The sequence below is a fragment of the Clarias gariepinus genome, chromosome 17 (assembly GCF_024256425.1).
Source record: "Clarias gariepinus isolate MV-2021 ecotype Netherlands chromosome 17, CGAR_prim_01v2, whole genome shotgun sequence".
Classification (NCBI taxonomy): Eukaryota; Metazoa; Chordata; class Actinopteri; order Siluriformes; family Clariidae; genus Clarias; species Clarias gariepinus.
Genome location: NC_071116.1, coordinates 9,710,792 through 9,732,896, shown reverse-complemented (window position 1 = coordinate 9,732,896; position 22,105 = coordinate 9,710,792). Strand labels below are relative to the sequence as shown.

Genomic DNA, 22,105 nt, shown 5'->3' with positions numbered 1-22,105 from the left:
GACCATCCACATGATGCTATCGCTGCACTTTAGCCAGCCTTTATAGCAGTGCATAGTTAATTCGCTTGTTTTCCTCTAATAGATATTAACGCTTGATTCATTGCTTACCTGCCACACATCAGTTCTCCTCCATATTCTCTGTAATTAATGCTCTTTGATTTTTAAGGTAAGGCAATACTTTTATAATTGTAAATATGATGTCATGCTTCTTGAATTCCAGTAGACATTTAGATAAATTTTATTGTTAAAACTTGATTTCTCAGCTCTGCTAAATTACAGGAAACTTTTAATTGTGCTACAAAATATTTTGTTTTTATACCTTTGTTCCCCAAGGAATTATTTTTTTAAGAAGGAATAAAACAGACTTTCCAAATGATGTATTTATACAAATCAGTGAAATAACCCAAAGTTCCTATAACTCCAGCTGGACATAACTGAACACTACAAAAATTAATAGAATAGAAGCAGACGACTTTATTTGTCACACATACATTACGGTAAAGTGAAATTTTTTTCCTCACATTTTAAATATGTTCTAAACAAAGAATACTAAGTGTGTTCTTAGAAATTTTGAATGAACACAATACAAATAGTTTTTCCTATCGGTGAACATATAAGATTTGAACATTACAGTGGCTGAGTAATCTAGTACTTATGCTTTAATGTCCAAAAACTTGATATATCAGTGTATTCTACAATTTGTTTTTTAACTGTAAAGTATGTCCCAGAGCTCTGAAATACATTTTTATTATATATATATATATATATATATATATATATATATATATATATATATATATATATATATATATAGAGAGAGAGAGAGAGAGAGAGAGAGAGAGATTAAAACAAAGGGTGAAACAATGTACATATCCAAGTGATTTCCAGGTTAATCAATAATACTGTCAGGGCTGATTACTGGCTTCTCCAAGAATTGCTGTTCATTCAGCATGAAGGACGGTGATCTAAATACATGAAATGTTGTCCCATAGCAAAGCCTGCAAGTGAGTGATCTTTTTAATGGAAATTTTTTATGTTATTTGTTCTTGGTTTTATAAATTTTTCTGGTAGCCTTGCCAATCTTGAAGTTAATTTACTTTTCACTGTCTGAATTAGATAAATAATGTATTGATTATTTGCAATGCATGCAAAAATATTCAGTGACGCAAAAAAAATTACGTATGTGCTGACACTGTGGGAGCCCTGTTTTAATTAAATGCTGATTGGCTTTTCCTCACATTGATCCAGTAATGCTGCATGTTCACATTTGAGGTTTTACATTTTAGTTGCCTTTACACCTTTCACTTACTACAAGCATCACTTAAGACCTCGGATCAATAATGTGCTATTGCCCCGTTTTAATCACTACAAAGACATCAAATGACTTTGGCCCCTTTGGATTACAAAAAAGTTTATTTCCTTTGTCAATTGATCAAACTGACTACAGTCTGTTTCTAAATGTTGGAGAATTTTGTAAGAATGTGTTTAAATTTAAAGCTTAAATACAGTTTTATTTCTATAGCACTGTTAACAGTAGACATTACAATTCTGTAAAACTGCTTTGTGATAAAGATCCATAATAAATAAGCCAGCAATGATGGGTCTCTGAGGTGCCATGAGATGGAAACCTGACCCAGAAGGAATCCCATCCTATAAGTTTGGACACTTTTTAAAAGGATCAAATGTACAGTACTGTATCAAAAGTTTGGCATGTTCATATCGTGATTGGGAATACTGGGATAAGCATTCTTCATGAAAGTACATCAGAGTACATCAAGAAGTGCAGGTCTCTAATGGTTATCATCATTAACAGGAATCAAAAGGTAAATTGTAGTACAGTACATATGCTGTACATTTACTTAATGTTGTAATTTATTTAATATTAAATATTTAAATATTTTACAGAATAATACTGTAAATGATTGTGCAATTAAAACAGTGAATTTTAGGCAGAAATGTAACAAATTTTACTAACAAATTGTTTTGACATCTGAAAATGTGGGGGATTTTTTTTTTTTAGGTGTATTTACCTAGTAAATAGACTATGTGAATACAGACCTGTAATTTAAGGTTAGGGATGTGTAATCCTATGTTAGAGGTGGTATAATCAGTGCATGCTAGTTGAATGATATTGTAGCCCAGTGCTTAAGCCTTTCATCTACAACTCAAAAAGTCAAAAGTTCCAGGTTTCCAAGCTGAGGTTCATAACTTTCAACCAATTTTTGAACCTCGACTGCATTATATGAAGTTTGTCCTTGATTCTGCATCATGTTTTGGATTTGTTTAGCTGTGCAAATTATCACTAAATACTTTAACTTGTGTTTGCATCTGTTTCAGCATTAGTTGCTGTACGACCAGTATACACTATTTTATGGAGTCTTTTTTTGTTTCTCTTATTCCCGATCTTGACAGAATGGATCATGACTATTATCACAGCAGCAAAAGAAGCAGGCGCTATGAAGACGATGAAGGTGGGATTTTGTGTTACCCTTTTTAAAGTAATATTTTAAGATGCATTGATCTAGATTGTATTCCAGGGTAATAACATTAACTACACTGGCTTTTAAACATAAGGCAGGAATACACACTCAATGCCAAGTTGTTTCACTGCAGGGCACCATAAAAGCACAAGATCACATACTCAGTCATGCCTTGAGCCAATTTTGAGTAGGCAGTCTACCTACTGGCATGTTTGTGGGAGGTGGAATGAAACTAGAAAACCTAAAAAATCCCTCAGGGAAAACATGCCAAATTAAACACATTAGTGTCTGTTTTAACAAGGATTGACAAAGATTTTGCATTACTTGCCATGGAATATAAAGTACAGATGCGTCAAAACAAAGTTAAGGATAAAATAAAACTTTGACATTTGATATATTTTTTATATTGTTGTTTTTTTTTTTTTTTGCCTTTTTGCGTTAATGACCCTTGCCTCTTTAGGTATGAAGGGCTCTAGATTAATGGTCTGTATAAATGATGTAATTTTTAACAGTTTATTTATTGTGACAAGCTTTCTACTTGGATGGCAGTTTATCCAAAGTGGTTTAATGAGCTTTTTTTTATGAAAAACTATCATGTAAATTCAATTAATTCAGTCAATTCCTGACATTAATCCCTTTAATGGTTAAACAATCTTATCCATTTTTGAGTGATCAGGAAAGTTGTAATATACAGTACAGTATGCTGTGAGTGCAAATTTTGGTGGAGAATTTATGAGAGAGAGACTAAAATAGTTTTTTTTGCTGATATATGGTCTCTACACTGTAGAATCTCAATTATTTTCAATGTAAAGATTTTGGAGAAAGTTTTAGAAGAGGTTTAGAAGGTGCTAGTTATTTTAGTCAATGTGATTTTTTCAAAGTACAGTAGTAGATTATTAAGCCGTTTGAAGGGATTTGTCTCGTTTTTTAATTGGACCAAAAATAAGCCAGCGAAGGAGCCACAAGAACAAAGGGATTCACATTGGGTCCTAAATGACTCCTCATAATTGAAAAACAGTGTATTTCCATAGTGTTGGGGAGACCTGGCTGAACATTCTGATATTTGTTACATGAGGGGGCATGCAAAAAAACCTACTTGTAGCTCAAAAATTTACATTTTGAGGAGACCTTAAAAATTTCATTGCCAGGGGGCAGAGTAAGCCATTCCGAGGGGCAGGGGGATTTTAACACTTGCTTTAAAGTCTAACACTGGTTAAACAGAACATCTATGTAATGGCTAAATATCAATCCATCTATCTCTGTCTTTTTGTTTTATTAATGTGTTCTTATAGTCTTTGTTTCCGTCCTCTCACTTTTTTCTCAGCGTACCAGTCGGTTTACATTGATGTTCCAGTGTCCAGAAGTTACAGAAAGAAGCGGCGTCAACACAGACACACATCACGACACTTTCATGACCATGGAAGTCATGAAAGAGATCATTGTGAGTGCCACGAGCAAGTGGAACAGTATGATCCATACAGTAAAGGACATGGTTCAAATGAGCAGCTCTCAGATATGAACTCTAACAGTAAGTTAAACACTGCATTGTTCTGAGATTTCCGCACAATTTTTATTAAATATTAACATTTAGATTTTTTTTCTTGTCCCTTATGATAAGACCATACTAATTCGTAACAAGGTGGCAAGACATAGCCATATGTTTGATTACCCCTGAAAAAAAAATCCAATTTGTACTTTATTGGGTCATTAAATTTTTTTTACAAATCATGGCCCACGTAACCAGCCACGAAAACTTCTGTGAAGTCTAATCTAACCTACAGTAACTAATAAAAATGCAATACATGCACACACACAGAAATACACATTCTGTCCACTTTATAAAGAACACCTGGACGTTATCTAATGTGCTATTCATGTTGCAGCAGCACAATGCAAAAAATTACGAAAGGGTAGGGAAGAAAGATGAGTAAATTTGAGTATTCCAGAAATTGCTGATCTCTTGGGATTTTTGCACACAGCAGCAAAATGTTAAGTGAGTGACAGTAAAAATGACAGGTATAATAAAGTGAAAGGTAAAAATGCCTTGGTTGGTGAGAGAGGTCAAATTAAAATGGTCAGACGGGAAATACTATAGTAACACAAATGATCACTCTTTACAGCAGTGATAAAAAGAAAAAAACCTCAATCTACACAAAACATTAAATCTTGAGGTGGGTGGTGCCTACAACAGCAAAATAACATATTGGGCTCCATTCAGTCCATATTGGGCCAATCAGTTCAAGATAATTCAATTTGAAGTTAGATTTGGAGCTCTGCTTTTTCTTTTTTAATAACCTGGTTCTTTTTCCAATGTTCAGCCATCTAGTTTTAATGAGTCTTTAAATCACTGAGTCACTAATAGCCTTAAAGTCTTGTTCTTGGGTGAAAAGAAAGGAACCTGATGTGGTCACCTGCTGTAGCCCATCCACCTGGGTTGAGATATGTTGTGTTTTTCCGCGGTGTAAGGGGAATTATTTGATTTACTTTAGATTTCCTCTCAGCTCAAACCTGTTTGGACATCTTCTTCTGATCTCTCTCTTTCTCTCTCTCTCTCTCTCATCAGCAAGGTATTTTATGCTCCTAACAACAGGTTCTTTTATTTTCGTATGTATTGGGTGTAAACTGTAGAGACTGTTGTGTGTGAAATTTCCCGGACCTCAGCAGTGTTTGAAATAGTCCAACAGCCCATTGGGCACTTCCAACATGCCACAGTTAAAGTCAAGGAAAATCATTTCTTATGTCTAATGCGATCTTGCTCTTGATCCCATTAGACATCTCTTTAACCAACTCTGCATAATTTTATGTGTCGCACTTAATTGGATGATTAGATAACGGCATTAATCTGCAAGTGTACAGGTGTTCCTAATAAAATAGATAATAAATGTGTACAATATTGGATAAAAAATCAGTTTCACTGGCATAAGGCAAATATTTCAGTTGTATTTATATACTTCAAGATTCCAAAATGTTCCACAATTTTTTGGCCAGTATGTAGTTATTTTTATTTAAGCTTTGGATTATGACTCAAGAGCTGAATGGGAAAAATCAAGAGGGGGGCTCACTGGAGGTGGATGAGAAGAACACTTGTTAGGTCTTTCATGCATAAGGCACTTAACTTTGCTCTCAACTTCAGTGTTGCTTAGGCTCAAACAACAGAACTAGAACAAAAGCAAACAGCACGATGTGTGGACATCATACAGGACAAGGCCCTGAGGAATGAATTGGAAAATACCTGGATAAAATGTGAAAAGTAAAAGTCATCAGGAACAAAAGAGTTGATGCAGTCATAGTTTTATGAAAGATATTTCTCTATATACCTGGTATTTACTTAAAAGTTGGTGAAATAACTGGAAGATGGATCGGAGAAGCTCAGATATACCACTAGCATCCTGCTCCACTCACGTTTCTTCTTCTTCCTCTGGTCTGGGCTCCTGTCTTTCCCTTTCAGGTAAAGCCACTACTTTATAGGACCTTGATTTCTCAGTGTTCTTTAAACCTAGCAACAGTCATTGTCGAAGTAAGAAGTCAAACTGATTTGTTCAATGCTTGTGATATTTTGGTTGGGCATTATTCTGCCTTGCTCCATTGTTTTAGCCGGCTGTATCTCAATGTGTTTTCCTTTCAAGTTCCTTTCAAGTCATAGAGTGGTGCATGTAAGATGCTTCACACCAGAAACTGAAACCTAAGTGTAGTACAACTAGATAAAAAATGATCTTATAATTTGATCCCTATTGTGCTTGATCACTTTCTATTTTATTCTAAAAATAGCTCTGCACTGTCTGAAATGGCTTTGGTTGTGTGACAGACCGGATCAGTGGGATTACATACAGTAGTGGTTAACAACCAGAAAAACAACTATGATGGCAGGGAGCCAAGGTGTGGGGAAATAATAAATACTAAAATAATTGTTATGACATTGCAAAATACAGCATCTCAAGTGTGACATGAAAAAGGTGTCAGAGTTTCTGGTATGCATGAGTTTCCTAATGATGAGTAGGTTTCACAGCTCTGGTTATAACAAAAGCTTGTAAAATCATGTCACAGTGGTTCGGTGTCCAGGATAATACATCTAAAGCAATTAGGTAACAGAAGGCTTGTATAAGACTGTCAAGGGGGAAAGGTACAATCAGATCAAGTCAGACCAAAATAAGTCCCATTATTTGCTCCCTAAAGTGCTTGCTCACTGATTTCAAGCAGCTAAATTTAAGTATGCTGCTAGCATTTAAGCAGGAATAAATCTGATTAAAGTAAGTCTCATCATGTGCTCCCTGAAGTGCTTGATTACTCATTTCAAGCATTTAAATTTAAGAATGCTGCTACCATCTGAGCAAGATTAATTATATTTAATTTAGTCAAGTTGCTGCAGCTAACAACTTTCATCCAATTCAAGATGGAAAAGGCACTGACATAAAAATAAGCCATAATTTTCCATTCTGGAAATCACATTCCACTGCAAGATATGCCTTTGTCGAGCCACAGGATCAGCAGGATTACATGGTGGGTAACATCTAGAGAAAAACAACCACGTGCTATTAATCCTCTGGGTCATGATGGCAGGGAGCCAAAAAAAACAGGGTGCTCACCAGAAGTTCTATTACACAGAAATTATGTTGTTGTGTGATTCTTTTAAATCATGATGGATAAATTTGTAAAAAAAAAAAAAAAAAAGTAAAAAAAAAAAAAAGCCCAGTATCAAAAGTTCATAGCAATTGGTCTTATAATGTAAGGCTTGTATAAGACAGTTGCATGTGATAAAGATTTGGGCGTCTCTGGGGATTGGAATAGTGCAGCTGAATAATTATTCAGCATATCCAGGTTAGATGGTAAAAGCACAAATTGAGACAAAATAAATATATTAATTTTCTAGAAGAGCATCTGTTTTAACAAGGATTGACAAAGATTTTGCATATAAGATACGGATGTTTCAGAATTCAATACACTATTAAAATGATTCAAATAAAAGTCAAAACTAAGTCCAATATAAAATACGATTTTGACATTTAATATATTTTTTTATCTTATTTTTGTGACAAGACTTCTACTTTTGTGTGTGTGTGTGTGTGTGTGTGTGTGTGTGTGTATATATGTGTGTGTGTGTGCGTGTGTGTGTGTGTGTGTGTGTGTGTGTGTATGTGTGTGTGTGCGTGTGTGTGTGTGTACGCCAGTGTCACCAGCTGCAGAGAGACTGCGCTGTATCCTTGGAGAGGAAGATGACTCCACACCAACACTCTTTACAGAGATGGACACACTGCACCATGAAGGGGGAGAACTGGAGTGGAAGGAATCTGCAAGGTGACTGACACGAGTTAGATATTAGGTTTACTACTTGCATGCAAAAACTTGGCAGTCACTGAGTCTAAAACGCATCCATTTTTAAATGGCAAGTTACTTCCCTTTAAGATGTTTTGCCAGGGGTTTTTTTTCAGCTGCTTTTAGTAGGTCAATGCACCATTTAGACTTTCTGACAAAAAGGTTACATTAATTGTGTTTTCTCAGGTGGGTGAAATTTGAAGAGAAAGTGGAGGAGGGGGGAGAACGATGGAGCAAGCCTCATGTCTCCACGCTGTCACTGCATAGTCTGTTCGAGCTGCGTACATGTTTACAGACCGGTAGCATTCTGTTGGACCTGGAGGGTTACTCTCTGCCTCAAATTGTTGGTAAGTTTACCCTGTGTGTGTGTTTCACTTATCGATGTAAAATTATTATTAGTAGTAGTAGTAGCATTAGGCCAAGGCAACTGAACCTTGAGTATGGCATGAGTTTTATGTAGTTGACTTAACTCTAGGCCCTTAATATGTATGACCTGGAAAGTAAATCACTTAATATATTTGATTTCGTTCATCATTATAACTAGATATCTGTATTTTTCTTTATATTCAGATGAAATTGTGGACAGGTATGTGCAGGATGGCCCAGTAGGCTCTGAGCTCAGAGAGAAAATTAGTTTCATCTTGCTGAGGAAGCATCGACACCAGACCAAAAAGCCCATCCATCGCTCACTGGCCGACATGGGAAAACCCAATCCTTCAAGTAAAGGTGTGACCTCTAATTTGACTATAAATTGTGTTATTCCCAATACACACAAACATATAGCATATTACTTGATATATATATATATATAAAACTAATAGAAATGTACAGCCAGATCCTTATTTATTTGGACAGGTACATTGGATTTGAAATAAAGCAATAAATCACTAAAATGTACCTTTCAGCTTTAATTCAATGGGTTTAAATAAATAAATAAATACATACATACATACATACATAAACAATACAGCCATTTTGGAATTTCCAGCCATATGAAATATGAAATATTAGAATTTTAAATACCTTAATGCAAAACCTTTGCAGCCTTAAGTCGTGAATTACCAAATATTCCTCCATTGAGATGATTTGCCAGGCCTTTACTGCAGCTTTTTTTAATGGTTGTTTGTTGGTCTTCCTGCTGTCAGTTTTATCTTCAGTACATGGAAGGCATGGTCAATATGGTTTAGATTAGGTGACTATGGTTGCAGCCATTTAAAAAAAGCCATTAATTCTTAAAATTATACAGTATAAAGGTACTGTTTATGTTAAGCCTTATAAAAAACTTTAGTTCTTCCATTTTATATTATGTGCTTTTTCGTGCCCTCTTCTATTTCCAACTGTACTCTACATTCTACAATCTCTTAATATGTCTCCTGAGCTCTTTATCTCTTTTCTGTTGTTAATTTCTCCCCTTCTTCTGTCTTACACTGGGTCTGTCAGACCGGAGTCCAAGTCGTAGCCATAGCTCCATGTATAACTTACATCACTCCACCGAGGACTTGCGAGGTCACCGGAGTGGAAGTCTTGGGAAAATATGTGAGTTCCCAGATTCTGACCCTTTATAGTCTACTTACTGACTAAAAATCTTCAGGTCCATATTAAATCAAGGGCACAATTCTTGTATTTTTGTCTCTGTAAATCACATTAATGGATTTGGAATAAAGCAATCAAGATGTGATTGAAGTAATGTATAGGCTATTAAGATACACTATTGAAGTAATGCATTTACCATTTGGCAATACAGCCATGTTTTTTACAAGTTCCCCCCATTTTGCAGGCTCAAAAGTATTTGGACAAACCAAGATTAATAAATAGTAGGATTATTTTTGCTACTTTGTAACTTTGTTACTTTGTAGCGCGTTACACCTAACACTGCTAATGATACCCATCTGCTAAGCAGGAACAGAGCAACCACACCCACGTCATTATGCGTGTTTATATCATCTTTTTCATATTTTACTCTTCAGTCTTTGTCTTCTCTGACTGTTTCTATGCTATCGCTTCTTGACATTGCCCAGCATGTTAGATAATGATAAATACAATCCAGCTTCGCACTAATTCCTCCTATGACTGCCTGTCTTTGGGTGCCTCAGTGCTACCTATAGCCATTACTTTTCACCCCCATCACAAGCCTTTTTTTCCTTCTCTACATTATTCTCTTACAGTGAAAAAATTTTTGTATCAGAGCTGAGCAGGTTTTATTTTTTACCTTGAGTTTTTTGTGGTTTGTACCTTGAGTTAAAATCTCTGTATTTATAATTATGAAGGCTTCTGTTGTATGTAGACCTTATAATAGACAATGAAAAGCTTACCTCCTCCAGAGCATTCTTGACTTGAAGAGAGACTGTGAAAGGGCTTTACCACCAGTGCAGGAATTCTGTGATCATCCACTTTAACTGTCTCCCAGACCTTTTGGTGATGCTGAGCCAACCAGTGCACTCCGTCTTTTTTACAAAGGTTCTTCTACTTCTTTTATAGGTCTGGTTTTTTTTCTCAGCTAAACAATGGTCTTTTTTACTTGCATTGGTACCAAATGACAGCTACCAAATTCATCACTTGCCAGAGCTTTTATCTTCTAAATTTTTTGTAAAATAACTTAAAAAGAGGCTTTACATGCTTGTCAGTCACTTGTCATTTTTTTCTTTTTAGCCTGTGAAAATGGAGGGACTGTAATTTCTAAATAGTTAATGAATTTACTTATTTATTGTTAAAGTTATCAAATTAAATGTAAAGGTGTACAGTGGTAAAAATACAAAAAAGGTTTCATTGTCCAAATACCTACAAACCTGACTGTATGCAAGTTTCTACATGTAACACGTGTAATCCAAGTCCTAAATGTCAATTGTACATGACTTTGTCTGCTTTACCACTTCTGTCATAGTCCTTACATCAACATATCAGGGTTGTCTTAATGTGTCTAACATACCAAGATGTACAGAATTTCATAATTTATTATAACTTGCATAGCCATTCTTTATTCTTTTCCATGGCTATTTCTTTTGCATAGGCATTCTTCTTCTTCTTCTTTTTCTTCTTCTAATTACCACACTGATTAATATGGCAACATTTTTTACTAAACAACCGAGTTGAAAAATTTATCCTATAGTCAGAAAAATATGTTTCTGTATTTCAGGGCAGTCAAAGCATTGACCTTCATTAGGCTAAGAAAACAACTAAGGAGATTGCTGACATTATTGAAATTGGGTTAAAAACTTGGCCAATGCATTATTACAACTTGGAAAGATAGTGCTGAACTGTTAATTTTGTGGACAAAATGTGGTCAGAAAAAAATTATGAATAATTGAGCCAACACACCACTTAAATGCTTGGTGAAGTTGCATCATAAAAAAAAAATCACACAATGCAGCTAGAATTTACTGTATTAGGACAAAACAGCTTTGTAGCCATAAGAAAGGCCTTTGTTAGTAGAATTGGACTTTGGAGCAAGGGAAAAGGCTCATGTGGTCAGTTAAGCCCAGATTGACCCAGTTCCAAAGCAATAGATATGCAAGTGTAAGAAGAGAAGATCACGAAGTGATGTACGCCTTATGCCTACTGCCTTTTTTTTTACAACCTTCTGGAGGCAGTGTTATGAACTGTGATTCAGTAGTAGGTCGAGGCTCAGCAACATTATGTGTCATGATGCTGAGGTAAAATGAAATGAAGACTACTGAATGACCAGGTTATAATTTTTCCTCTTAAATTTAAGTTTACCTACAGATAATATTATTAGGATGACAATAGACATTTAGAAACCATATTGGTTGTATTGGCACTGTGGGCAGGGACTAAGTTTTGATGGAAAAGGGAATAGGCATGTCCATAAAGCTTGCCGGCAGACAGAAGCATGACATGCTGTAAAATCTCCAGGTAGACAGATGCATTTGACTTTGGTCATGGGTTGTATGGGTGGCATGATCACCAGTTTGCTGATGATGTGGTGATCACCGTTCCCACTGTTTATGCGGCTAACACTCGCATCACAGTATTGTGCTTGAAGTTTTCTGTAATTGTCAACCAGATTTACATCTTTATTTTTTTACAGGTTACAATTACAAGATTGACCTCCCTCATAAATTCATTTCTTTTAATGTATTTTACATAACATTTTTTAAAACACGTAAGGTTGCCCCTAGAATTAACATAATTTATCTATTATTAGGTGGGAGTTGTTGTCAAATGTATATTTGTTGTCAAATAAATTACTATTCCTTAATTTGGGAAAGACATTGTGGTTTTGCTTAATAGTTGGCTTACTTTGTCACATTAGATAGTAAATATAAAGCCTGCCATAGACTATTTGGTTTAGGAGTTAAAGTAATATTTAGCAAATTATTATTCGTTGTGGTTTGTGATAAAAATGTTTTCAGAGAATTGAGCTAACGTTCAACATTCCATTATCTGTTTATACTGTACATGTGAGTGATGTGTATATTTCTTGTCTTTCAGATCAGGTTCAGAGTCGTAGTATGAATGATATCTCAGTTACTCCCAGTTCTGACCAGGTATGCTATTTCTGGTTTGGAGAAGCATCCATGATTTTAATGTGTCTGCAAGGGTTAAACTAAGTAAATGAGCCTAAATAACTTGTAGAAATTTAAGAAATGCACCAATCTTTGCAATGTCTTCGCTGGTATGTGAGATATTTAGGGAATTTTGGTAATAATATTGTCAATTCCATGGAGCCTGAACGGTGTTGAGTACCTGACTGAGGTGACATGTTAAATTTTATTATAGGGAGGGGGTATAAAATATTTTCTATAATACAAAACCTTTCAAATTCCTTATTGGACCCCATCAATAACTAGAAGATTCAATAAAACTTACCCCAGATCCACGAAAAGTATTTTCTTTGTGAATACATGCTATTAGTAGTAAATGGTAACTTGTAATGTTCTGAGTGTTTCGTTCCTCCAGACAGAGAGTATTAATGCACATGATAGTACAGATCAAAAAGGTGTTTCATGAGTTATATTCATTAATGGCTGTTGCTTAATTTTCGTGGATCGAATTTCCCTCTTTCTCACACTGGAGGTAGATTATCCCTATGTTGGCCTGATGATTACGCCCCAACTCAACCCTCAGTTCCACTGTAAGAGCAAAATAGAACAAACCCACCACAACCCCAACCACCACTATCCATTAGGTTTTTACCTCAAGTATGAACCCAAAATACCAGAACTTTTGTGACTGCTTCCTGAATTGATGGAAAGTCTACTGGGCAAAGAAGTCTGTCAAAGTGCACCTTTTATTGCTTAAGAGTATACAAGTACAGGTCAACAGTCCCTCAGCAGAGCTTTGCAAGTGGTCTTGTCTCTGTTGAAAGGTGCCAAACCATTTGCCACTACAATCTGACCTCACATATTCCATGGTGTCTTCAAATCCTTCCCATGCGTAAACTTTCAAATATGCAACTGTTTTTACTGTCACCCTTCTGGCTCTCTCAGATGCCCTGGTTCTTTGATATATTTATTAAGGAAAAACTCCACATCTTAAAGTCTTCTTATTATATTATATTATATTATATTATATTATATTATATTATATTATATTATATTATATATAATATATATAATATATTATAGTCGAAGAAGGAGAGGAGGAAGGCGTGTTCGTAAGCAGAGAGAGAAGAGGAAAGGCAAGAGTTTAGGAGTGACAGTAGGGACTTTGAATGTTGGGACCATGACAGGGAAGGGAAGAGAGTTAGTTGATATGATGCAGAGAAGAAAGGTGGATATACTGTGTGTACAGGAGACCAGGTGGAAAGGTAGCAAGGCTAGAAGCTTAGGATCAGGGTTCAAATTGTTTTACCATGGTGTGGATAGGAAAAGAAATGGAGTAGGAGTTATCCTAAAAGAGAAGTTTGTAAGGAATGTTCTAGAGGTGAAGAGAGTATCAGATAGGGTGATGAGTCTGAAGCTGGAAATTGAAGGGATAATGTTCAATGTTGTTAGTGGTTATGCCCCAGAGGTAGGATGTGAGTTAAAAGAGAAGGAGAAATTCTGGAGTGAGTTAGATGAAGTGATGCAGAGCATCCCCAGAGGTGAAAGAGTGGTGATTGGTGCAGACTTCAATGGACGTGTTGGGGAAGGGAACAGAGGTGATGAAAATGTGATGGGCAAGTTTGGTCTTCAGGACAGGAATGTAGAAGGACAGATGGTGGTGGACTTTGCAAAGATGATGGAAATGGCAGTGGTAAATACTTTCTTCCAGAAGAGGCAGGAACATAGGGTGACATATAAGAGTGGAGGCAGAATCACTCAGGTCGACTACATCTTGTGTCGACGTTGTAACCTAAAAGAGATCAGTGACTGCAAAGTGTTGGTAGGGGAGAGTGTAGCCAGACAACACAGAATGGTCGTGTGTAAAATAACCCTGGTGGTGAGAAAGGCGAAGAGGACAAAGGCAGAGCAGAGGACAAAGTGGTGGAAGCTGAGAAAGGAATAATGTTGTGAAGTCTTTAGGGAGGAGTTGAGACAGGCTATGGGTGGTCAGGAGGTGCTTTCAGTTGACTGGACAACTACAGCCAATGTGATCAGGGAGACAGGTAGGAGGGTACTTGGTGTATCATCAGGTAAGGGGAAAGTGGACAAGGAGACTTGGTGGTGGAATGAGGAAGTCCAGGAGTGTATACAGGGAAAGAGGTTAGCTAAGAAGAAGTGGGACACTAAGAGGACTGAAGAGAGTAGACAGGAGTACAGGGAGATGCAGAGTAAGGTGAAGGTAGAGGTGGCAAAGGCCAAACAAAGAACATATGAGGACTTGTATGCTAGGCTAGACAGTAAGGAGGGAGAGGGGGATCTGTACAGGTTGGCAAGGCAGAGAGATAGAGATGTGAAGGATGTGCAGCAGGTTAGAGTGATTAAAGATAGAGATGGAAATGTACTGACAGATGCCAGGAGGGTGATGGGAAGATGGAAGGAGTACTTTAAGGAGTTGATGAATGAGGAAAACGAAAGAGAACAAAGAGTAGAAGAGGTGACTGTTGTGGAACAGGAAGTAGCAAATATTGGTAGAAGTGAGGTGAGAAGGGCGTTGAAGAGGATGAAGAGTGGAAAGGCTGTTGGTCCTGATGACATACCTGTGGAGGTATGGAGAGGTGGCAGTAGAGTTTTTGACAAGTTTGTTTAACAAGATCTTGGAGAGTGAGAGGATTCCAGAGGAATGGAGGAGAAGTGTATTGGTGCCAATTTTTAAGAACAAAGGAGATGTGCAAAGCTGTGGCAATTATAGAGGTATAAAGCTAATGAGCCAGACAATGAAGCTGTGGGAAAGAGTAGTGGAAGCTAGGTTAAGGGCAGAGGTGAGCATTTGTGAGCAGCAATATGGTTTTATGCCTAGAAAGAGTACATCAGATGCAGTATTTGCTTTGAGGATGCTGGCGGAGAAGTACAGAGAAGGTAACAGGGAGTTGCATTGTGTCTTTTTAGATTTAGAGAAAGCGTATGACAGGGTGCCAAGAGAGGAGCTGTGGTATTGTATGAGGAAGTCTGGAGTGGCAGAGAAGTATGTTAGAGTGGTGCAGGACATGTATGAGAGCTGTAAGACAGTGGTAAGATGTGCTGTAGGTGTAACAGAAGAGTTTAAGGTGGAGGTGAGTCTGCATCAAGGATCGGCTCTAAGCCCCTTTTTGTTTGCTCTGGTGATGGACAGGATGACAGATGAGGTAAGACAGGAGTCCCCATGGACTATGATGTTTGCAGATGACATTGTGCTCTGTAGCGAGAGCAGGGAACAGGTAGAGGAAAATTTGGAGAAGTGGAGGTATGCTCTGGAAAGCAGAGGAATGAAGGTTAGCCGCAGCAAGACATACATACAAGGAATACATGTGTGTAAATGAGAGGGACCCAGGAGGATCGGTGAGGCTACAGGGAGCAGAGGTAAAGAAGGTGCAGGATTTTAAGTACTTGGGGTCAACGGTCCAGAGCAACGGAGAGTGTGGAAAGGAGTTGAAGAGGCGGGTACAGGCAAGTTGGAATGGGTGGAGAAAAGTGTCAGGTGTGTTGTGCTGTCAATTAACATCAGCTATTATAGCTGAACTGCCTCCCACCCTACACACTGTATAAATGCAGATCATTTACTGCTTTTTGTTTCACCCAAATGAGGATGGGTTCCCTGTTGAGTCTGGTTCCTCTCAAGGTTTCTTCCTCTTACCATCTCAGGGAGTTTTTCCTTTCCACTGTCGCCCTCGGCTTGCTCACCAGGGACAAACTGACCATTTTGATTCATACAAATTCACATTTCATACAAACCTAAATAATTCTTTTGACTATGTAAAGCTGCTTTGCGGCAATGAAAATTGCTAAAAGCGCTATACAAATAAAATTGAATTGAATTGAATTGAATTGAATTGTGCGATAAAAGAGTATCAGCGAGAATGAAAGGAAAGGTGTACAGGACAGTGGTGAGACCAGCGATGCTCTAGGGCTTAGAGACAGTAAGTTTGGAGGTCTAGACAGAAGGTCTAGAGGAAGACCAAAGAGGAGATTTATGGATGCAGTGAGAGAGGGCATGAAGTTAGTTGGTGTGAGAGAAGAGGATGCAGAGGATAGGGTTAGATGGAGGCAGATGATTCGCTGTGGCGACCCCTGAAAGGGAACAGCCGAAAGACGAAGAAGAAGAATATTATATTATATTATATTATATTATATTATATTATATTATAAATATCTATTAATATTAATCTAATATTAATTACATGTTTAATTTACTCACCTTTGGTAACCAGATTATCCTAGTCAGAGTCGCAGTAGATCCAGAGCCTATGAAAACTGGGTATAAGGTTGATTATGCCCTGCATCAGATGGTTTTCCATCACGGGGCAACATGCACAAACATTTACATACATTTACACCTAGTTTCAATTCATGTTAGTCATAACATGCAGAGAAACTCCACATAGACGTTAACACAATTTCAGGATTAGGATGTCTTTAAGACATTCAATCAGGATTTTTAAAATCTTGTCTGAGTATGTGGGTAGATGTAAAATCTTTGACGCTTGAGTTTTGGCTATAATAGTTTCTCCAGAGACAATGATACATTTCATCACTAAACATAGGCAAGAACCACCTACTCTGACAGAAGGTGTTTTAACATCAGACATGGCATGATAAGGATTAGCAACAAAGCTTTTTCTATAGCCTGTTAGAAAACACACATTTACAATGTTACAAACAAAATTATTTAATCATTTTAAGCAAAACCGATTGAAACCTTCCACATTTTGAAGCTTGTGGCCAGAAAAACAACACACCCTTGCCAATCACTGGGTGGAGACATAAACCATAAATCATAAACCAATAAAGGAGCATGAGTTTTTTTTTTGCAATTTTCATTTTTACCTTTCATATTTTTTGTACAGGGGCAAAGAAATTGATCAGTGCACAAACAAACAATGAAGCAAATAAAAGTAAAACATTTAAGAAATGGATTAAATGTAAACAGCTTTTTTTAAAAAGGTTTCAAGAACAGACATCTTTTATATGGCAGCACTTATAAGGTCCACGTTAACATGTATACTCATAAATAACTTCAGTGATGGCACAAAAACATAGATTCACTCTTAGGCAAGTGGCCATATCCTTAGTGCTGGACTATCATACGTAGACCCATCAGACACAGAAAGGAAATAATTTATGTTACCTTCATTGACCTGCACTATAAATTAAGCCCTGTGTTTTCTAATGATGTGGTAGATATTCTTACTATACTATGAGAAATATAAAATAATTCCTACTTTTAAAAAACAAAATTAAGCTGTTGTAAAGGATACATGCTTCATGATCTTATACTTTTAACCAATATAACTATGTTAAAATGAAATGTCACCCACCAGCTTAAGAACAAGTTTATGAAGAAAATCCCTAGAGATGCTGAAGCTTCCAATGTGTTAATTGGAGAGGTGGATTTCCTAGACAAACCTTTTGTGGCATTTGTCCGTCTTGCTCAAGCCACAACGCTGGGTGGACTCACTGAAGTTCCTGTACCAACCAGGTAAAAATACTGTAGCTTTTATTCTTCCATTTTCTTATTTCAATCTTAAAATCTTATACTCAATACTTTAACTTTTTTTTTTTTTACTAGGTTTCTCTTTGTTTTGCTTGGACCTCAAGGCAAAATCAAGTCCTACACTGAAATTGGCCGAGCCATTGCCACCCTGATGGTTGATGATGTAAGAATAAGTGCATAAATTGTTTCATAGTTCTAAATGACTTGTATATAAAATTGTTTAAAAATTGTATCTAAAAATTGTATATAATAAATTACACAGGGAAATTAAAAATAAATAAAGAGAAGGACAAACCCAATATATGCATTATGTTGTTATTTAGTTGTTTGTTTCTCCAGCTCTTTAGCAGTGTGGCCTATAAGGCCAGACATCGTGAAGACTTGATTGCAGGACTTGATGAGTTTTTAAACGAGGTGACAGTTCTCCCACCAGGAGAGTGGGACCCAAAGATTCGTATTGAGCCACCAAAAAAAGTTCCTTCAGCAGAGATGAGGTATGCAGATGTTAATTATGTGCAATGGACAGGGTGTAATCTGATTTAAATATCTGTAAAAAGGAACCAAAAATTGCAAAAGAGATGGATTAAATGAATTTTCTTTCTATTCTACTATAGAAAGTCAGTGTTTTCACTTAATGAGCTGGGGCAAGCCAATGGAGTAGCAGGAAGTGGAGGAACAGCTGATGACGATGAAGAGATGCCTGTAGCTCATGAACTAGGAGAAGAACTGACCTTTACTGGGAGGTAATGTTTCCAAGGACACTATGAACTATAATCAGATGAGTTTAATATGCATAAGTACAACCACTTTCTAAGGAGATACTGGTACTAAGTTGATTTTTTTTTTTAACTAAACAATTATTGGCACATTCCGGGTTAGGATTAAGCTGCAGTGCTGTATTTATTACATTTCATGCTTTAAATATAGGCCAAAACACATAACCAGCATTTTTTTGAAAAATTATTTTATTTCACGTTGTACTTGTTCCAAAAAACTCTGTTTGTATACTTGTCCGAACATTAGAAATTGGATCAGCGTTCTTTAGTAATGAAAAAAAAAAGAAAGCTCTAACACTGTGTTGTAATTATTTTGCAATGTGTCCTTTAACAGTTTACTTGTTTATTGTAAGTGGTAGTATGAGCTGTAAGGCATTATTTGCTTTGACTTTGTGTATTATGTATATTACAGATTTTGTGGAGGTCTTTGTCTTGACATCAAACGGAAACTACCATGGCTGCTAAGCGACTTCTGTGACGGCTTTCACATCCAGTCTATCTCAGCTGTGCTCTTCATTTACCTGGGATGCATCACTAATGCCATCACATTTGGAGGACTCTTGGGAGATGCCACCGACAACTACCAAGTACCATTATTTATTTGAAAGCAATACAAAGCTCAGTCTTGTTTTTCTCCACACTTGCACTTACATAACTAATAATTGATCCACTTATTGTACCTTAAAAGTTCCCAAATACCAAGGGTGGATACGTATGGCTTTTTATAACATTTTATGAGACTTTTGCTCATTCGAATATCCTTAGTGTTTTAGCAATACAGTTACTTTTGGGAAAGATGACTTTCAGTTGGTGTGAAAAGATCCTAGGTTTTTTGGTAGCACCTACAATAAGCATAGTCTTTGTTTTGTTTTTTGTTTTTTTATAACAGAATATGAAAACGAGTTTAAAGAATATAGTATTTGTATCATTATAGAACCTGTTCTCCCTGACTAGTGCAAACATTAGGAGAAAATGTACACTGCCGCTCAACGTTTGGGATCACTTGGAAATTGTATTGTTTTCCAAGGAAGCACACGCAAAATTAGTCCAAAATTTAGCAAAAGAACAAGACGGATGTCTTGATGGATGATGGAAATAATGAATGAGTTCTTCAAACTTTGCCTTTATCAAAAAAAAAAGCAGGTGACTAGTCTATTTGCTGAGACTACGACAGGTACAGTCTTAGGCAATCTTAAAAGGTTGAACAGGATTGTAAAAAATACAATCTTAAGTTTACTTTGTAACTGACAGCAGTTTGATGTATACCCTTTGAGTTTGTCCAATCTTTGAAGTACCAAATCTTTGGGTTTCTGTTCAGGGTGTATCTGAACATATAGTTTCACAAGACCCTTCTGAGAGGTGTTAGGGCAATGCAGCAAAATAATGGGCTAAGCTCATCCTCCTTAAAAATGCCTTACCTGATCTTGATTTCTTCATAGACAGTCAAATTTTTTTATAAGACTGACATGAAGTTGGGTCTGCATGAAGTTGGGTCTGCATGTGACCATGCATGAAGAGATGAATCTTAGAACATTCGGGTAGTTCCTGTGCAGCATAAGGACACGATGGAGTCGGGAATGAGGGACAGAGTCAAAAGCTTTTTTGTAGTCAAGCCATCCCACTGATAGTTGATGTTTCTTTCTTACTTGCCGCGCTAAGATATTTTTAGTTACACCAACTCCTTGTAGCACAAAATACACTTGCGACACTTTTTTTTTTCTGATGCTAGCAAATTCTGTTCCATTAGATTCTTAAACATCTTGTAACCTCCTGTTTAATATGGTCCAGCTCTGCGCTTGAGAGGGTTGGAGAGTTGTATTGGCTACAGACATGCTGCTCACTGAGCATGCTGTCTGGGAACATTCCCTGTATCAATCTTGCCTGCATTCTTGGCCTGAATCCCTCTATTTCAGTCTCTCCTTTTGTGCTTTTATAGTACCCACACATGATGGAGATATTTATTTTTTTGTCCACTTCATGCACTGGCATTGATACCTTGGAGAAGAGGAGGGCCCTAAACTTGCCAGGGTCTGCAAACTGCAGGTGGGATACCTGACCTTAAAGTTTTGGTAGCCATTAGTGGTATAGTCTCACACCTCCTCTGTTGGCCAAAGAGAGGTTTATTACTTTCCACTGGTAAAGTATACAGGTAATATATTTAACACAGTATCAGCTGTGGGGTCTTGTGGAGACCCATTGCCTACATCACGATTTCCTAATCTTCTACTCAGTTTAGTTCTTTCTCTGGTATTACAAGTAATGAACGTCAGCCAAAATAAACCCCACATACCATGACAAGCTATTGGAAAAAGGCATGTCCCCATGCACATACAAGCAAGCACCACTGCTGGGGGCATTGCTTGCCCCTTTTCAGCTGCAGCCAGTTATTATAGAACTACCCACACATGCAGAGAGTTATAGGAAAGGACGTTAGGGGAGTTGTTGTTGATTATTATTATTATTATTATTATTATTATTATGTCCTCAGGGTGTGATGGAGAGCTTTATTGGCACAGCTCTATCAGGAATCGTCTTTTGTGTTTTTGGTGGCCAACCCCTAATTATCCTGAGTTCCACAGGACCAATACTGGTCTTTGAAAAGCTGCTCTATGACTTTTGCAAGTGAGTGCACAAGGCTGTTAGACATACCACAACTTCATATTTGTTGCAGTACTTAATTGATGCAAATCTACTAATTAATATGAACTGTATTTTCCATTTGTCTGTAACAGGATATTAGATATAAATGAAGACAAACAGCCATTATGTCCCTTAGTAAAAAAGATTTATGACTTATTTGCTTTCCACAAACAGGACTAATGACATTGATTACATGGAGCTGCGCTTGTGGATCGGACTGCACTCCTGCCTTCAGTGTCTCATCCTGGTGGCCTCAGATGCTAGCTACATTATCAAATACATGACACGTTTCACTGAGGAGGGCTTCTCCAGCCTCATTTCTTTTATCTTTATCTCTGATGCTATAAAGAAGATGGTGGGAGCCTTTCAGTACTACCCTATTAACATGAACTTTAAGCCTGACTACATCACCACATACAAATGTGAATGTTTGGCTCCAGACCAAGGTGAGCATCACTGAAGTTTAAATCACTTTCTGCTTGTCATGTAGAATCCTTGGAGTGATATATACAGTAGTTACATGCAAAAGGCATCCAGGGTTTTTATTCAGTGCAAACTTTGTTATACATATTTATTTCATGGCTGCACAAATTGTACCTGAGACTATATTTTAAGCAAATGATTGTCACACCATTTCTTTCTTAAATTTTTTTTAAACATAAAAACGTTTAATTCCCGCCTCTGGTGTGTGCATGGAGTTTGCTTGTTCTTCCTGTGCTTGGTGGGTTTCCTACCGGTACTCCGGTTTCCTCCCACAGTCCAAAGACATGCAGATTAGTCTAATAGGCCCAAATTGCCCATTGTTTGTGAATGAGCGTGTGAGTCACAATGTGTGTGTGCACTGCGATGGTTTGGCACCCCATTTAAGGTGTAATCCAAGGTGTAATC

The 22,105-nt window shown here is 37.0% G+C and overlaps 1 protein-coding gene across 1 annotated transcript in view; it reads left to right on the top strand.

The window, feature by feature from the left end:
• Window positions 1–2,413: 2,413 nt before the first annotated feature.
• The window catches only part of slc4a5b (solute carrier family 4 member 5b), a 28,286-nt gene continuing 8,594 nt past the window's right edge, over window positions 2,414–22,105 (top strand). The window contains exons 1-14 of the mRNA XM_053516200.1: window positions 2,414–2,471; window positions 3,805–4,008; window positions 7,646–7,772; window positions 7,977–8,137; window positions 8,361–8,516; window positions 9,231–9,326; window positions 12,240–12,295; window positions 17,629–17,786; window positions 17,877–17,964; window positions 18,141–18,295; window positions 18,416–18,544; window positions 18,990–19,164; window positions 21,066–21,199; window positions 21,392–21,663. Coding sequence (XP_053372175.1) covers window positions 2,414–2,471; window positions 3,805–4,008; window positions 7,646–7,772; window positions 7,977–8,137; window positions 8,361–8,516; window positions 9,231–9,326; window positions 12,240–12,295; window positions 17,629–17,786; window positions 17,877–17,964; window positions 18,141–18,295; window positions 18,416–18,544; window positions 18,990–19,164; window positions 21,066–21,199; window positions 21,392–21,663 — 1,969 coding nt within the window. The remainder of the gene's footprint in view (window positions 2,472–3,804; window positions 4,009–7,645; window positions 7,773–7,976; window positions 8,138–8,360; window positions 8,517–9,230; window positions 9,327–12,239; window positions 12,296–17,628; window positions 17,787–17,876; window positions 17,965–18,140; window positions 18,296–18,415; window positions 18,545–18,989; window positions 19,165–21,065; window positions 21,200–21,391; window positions 21,664–22,105) is intronic.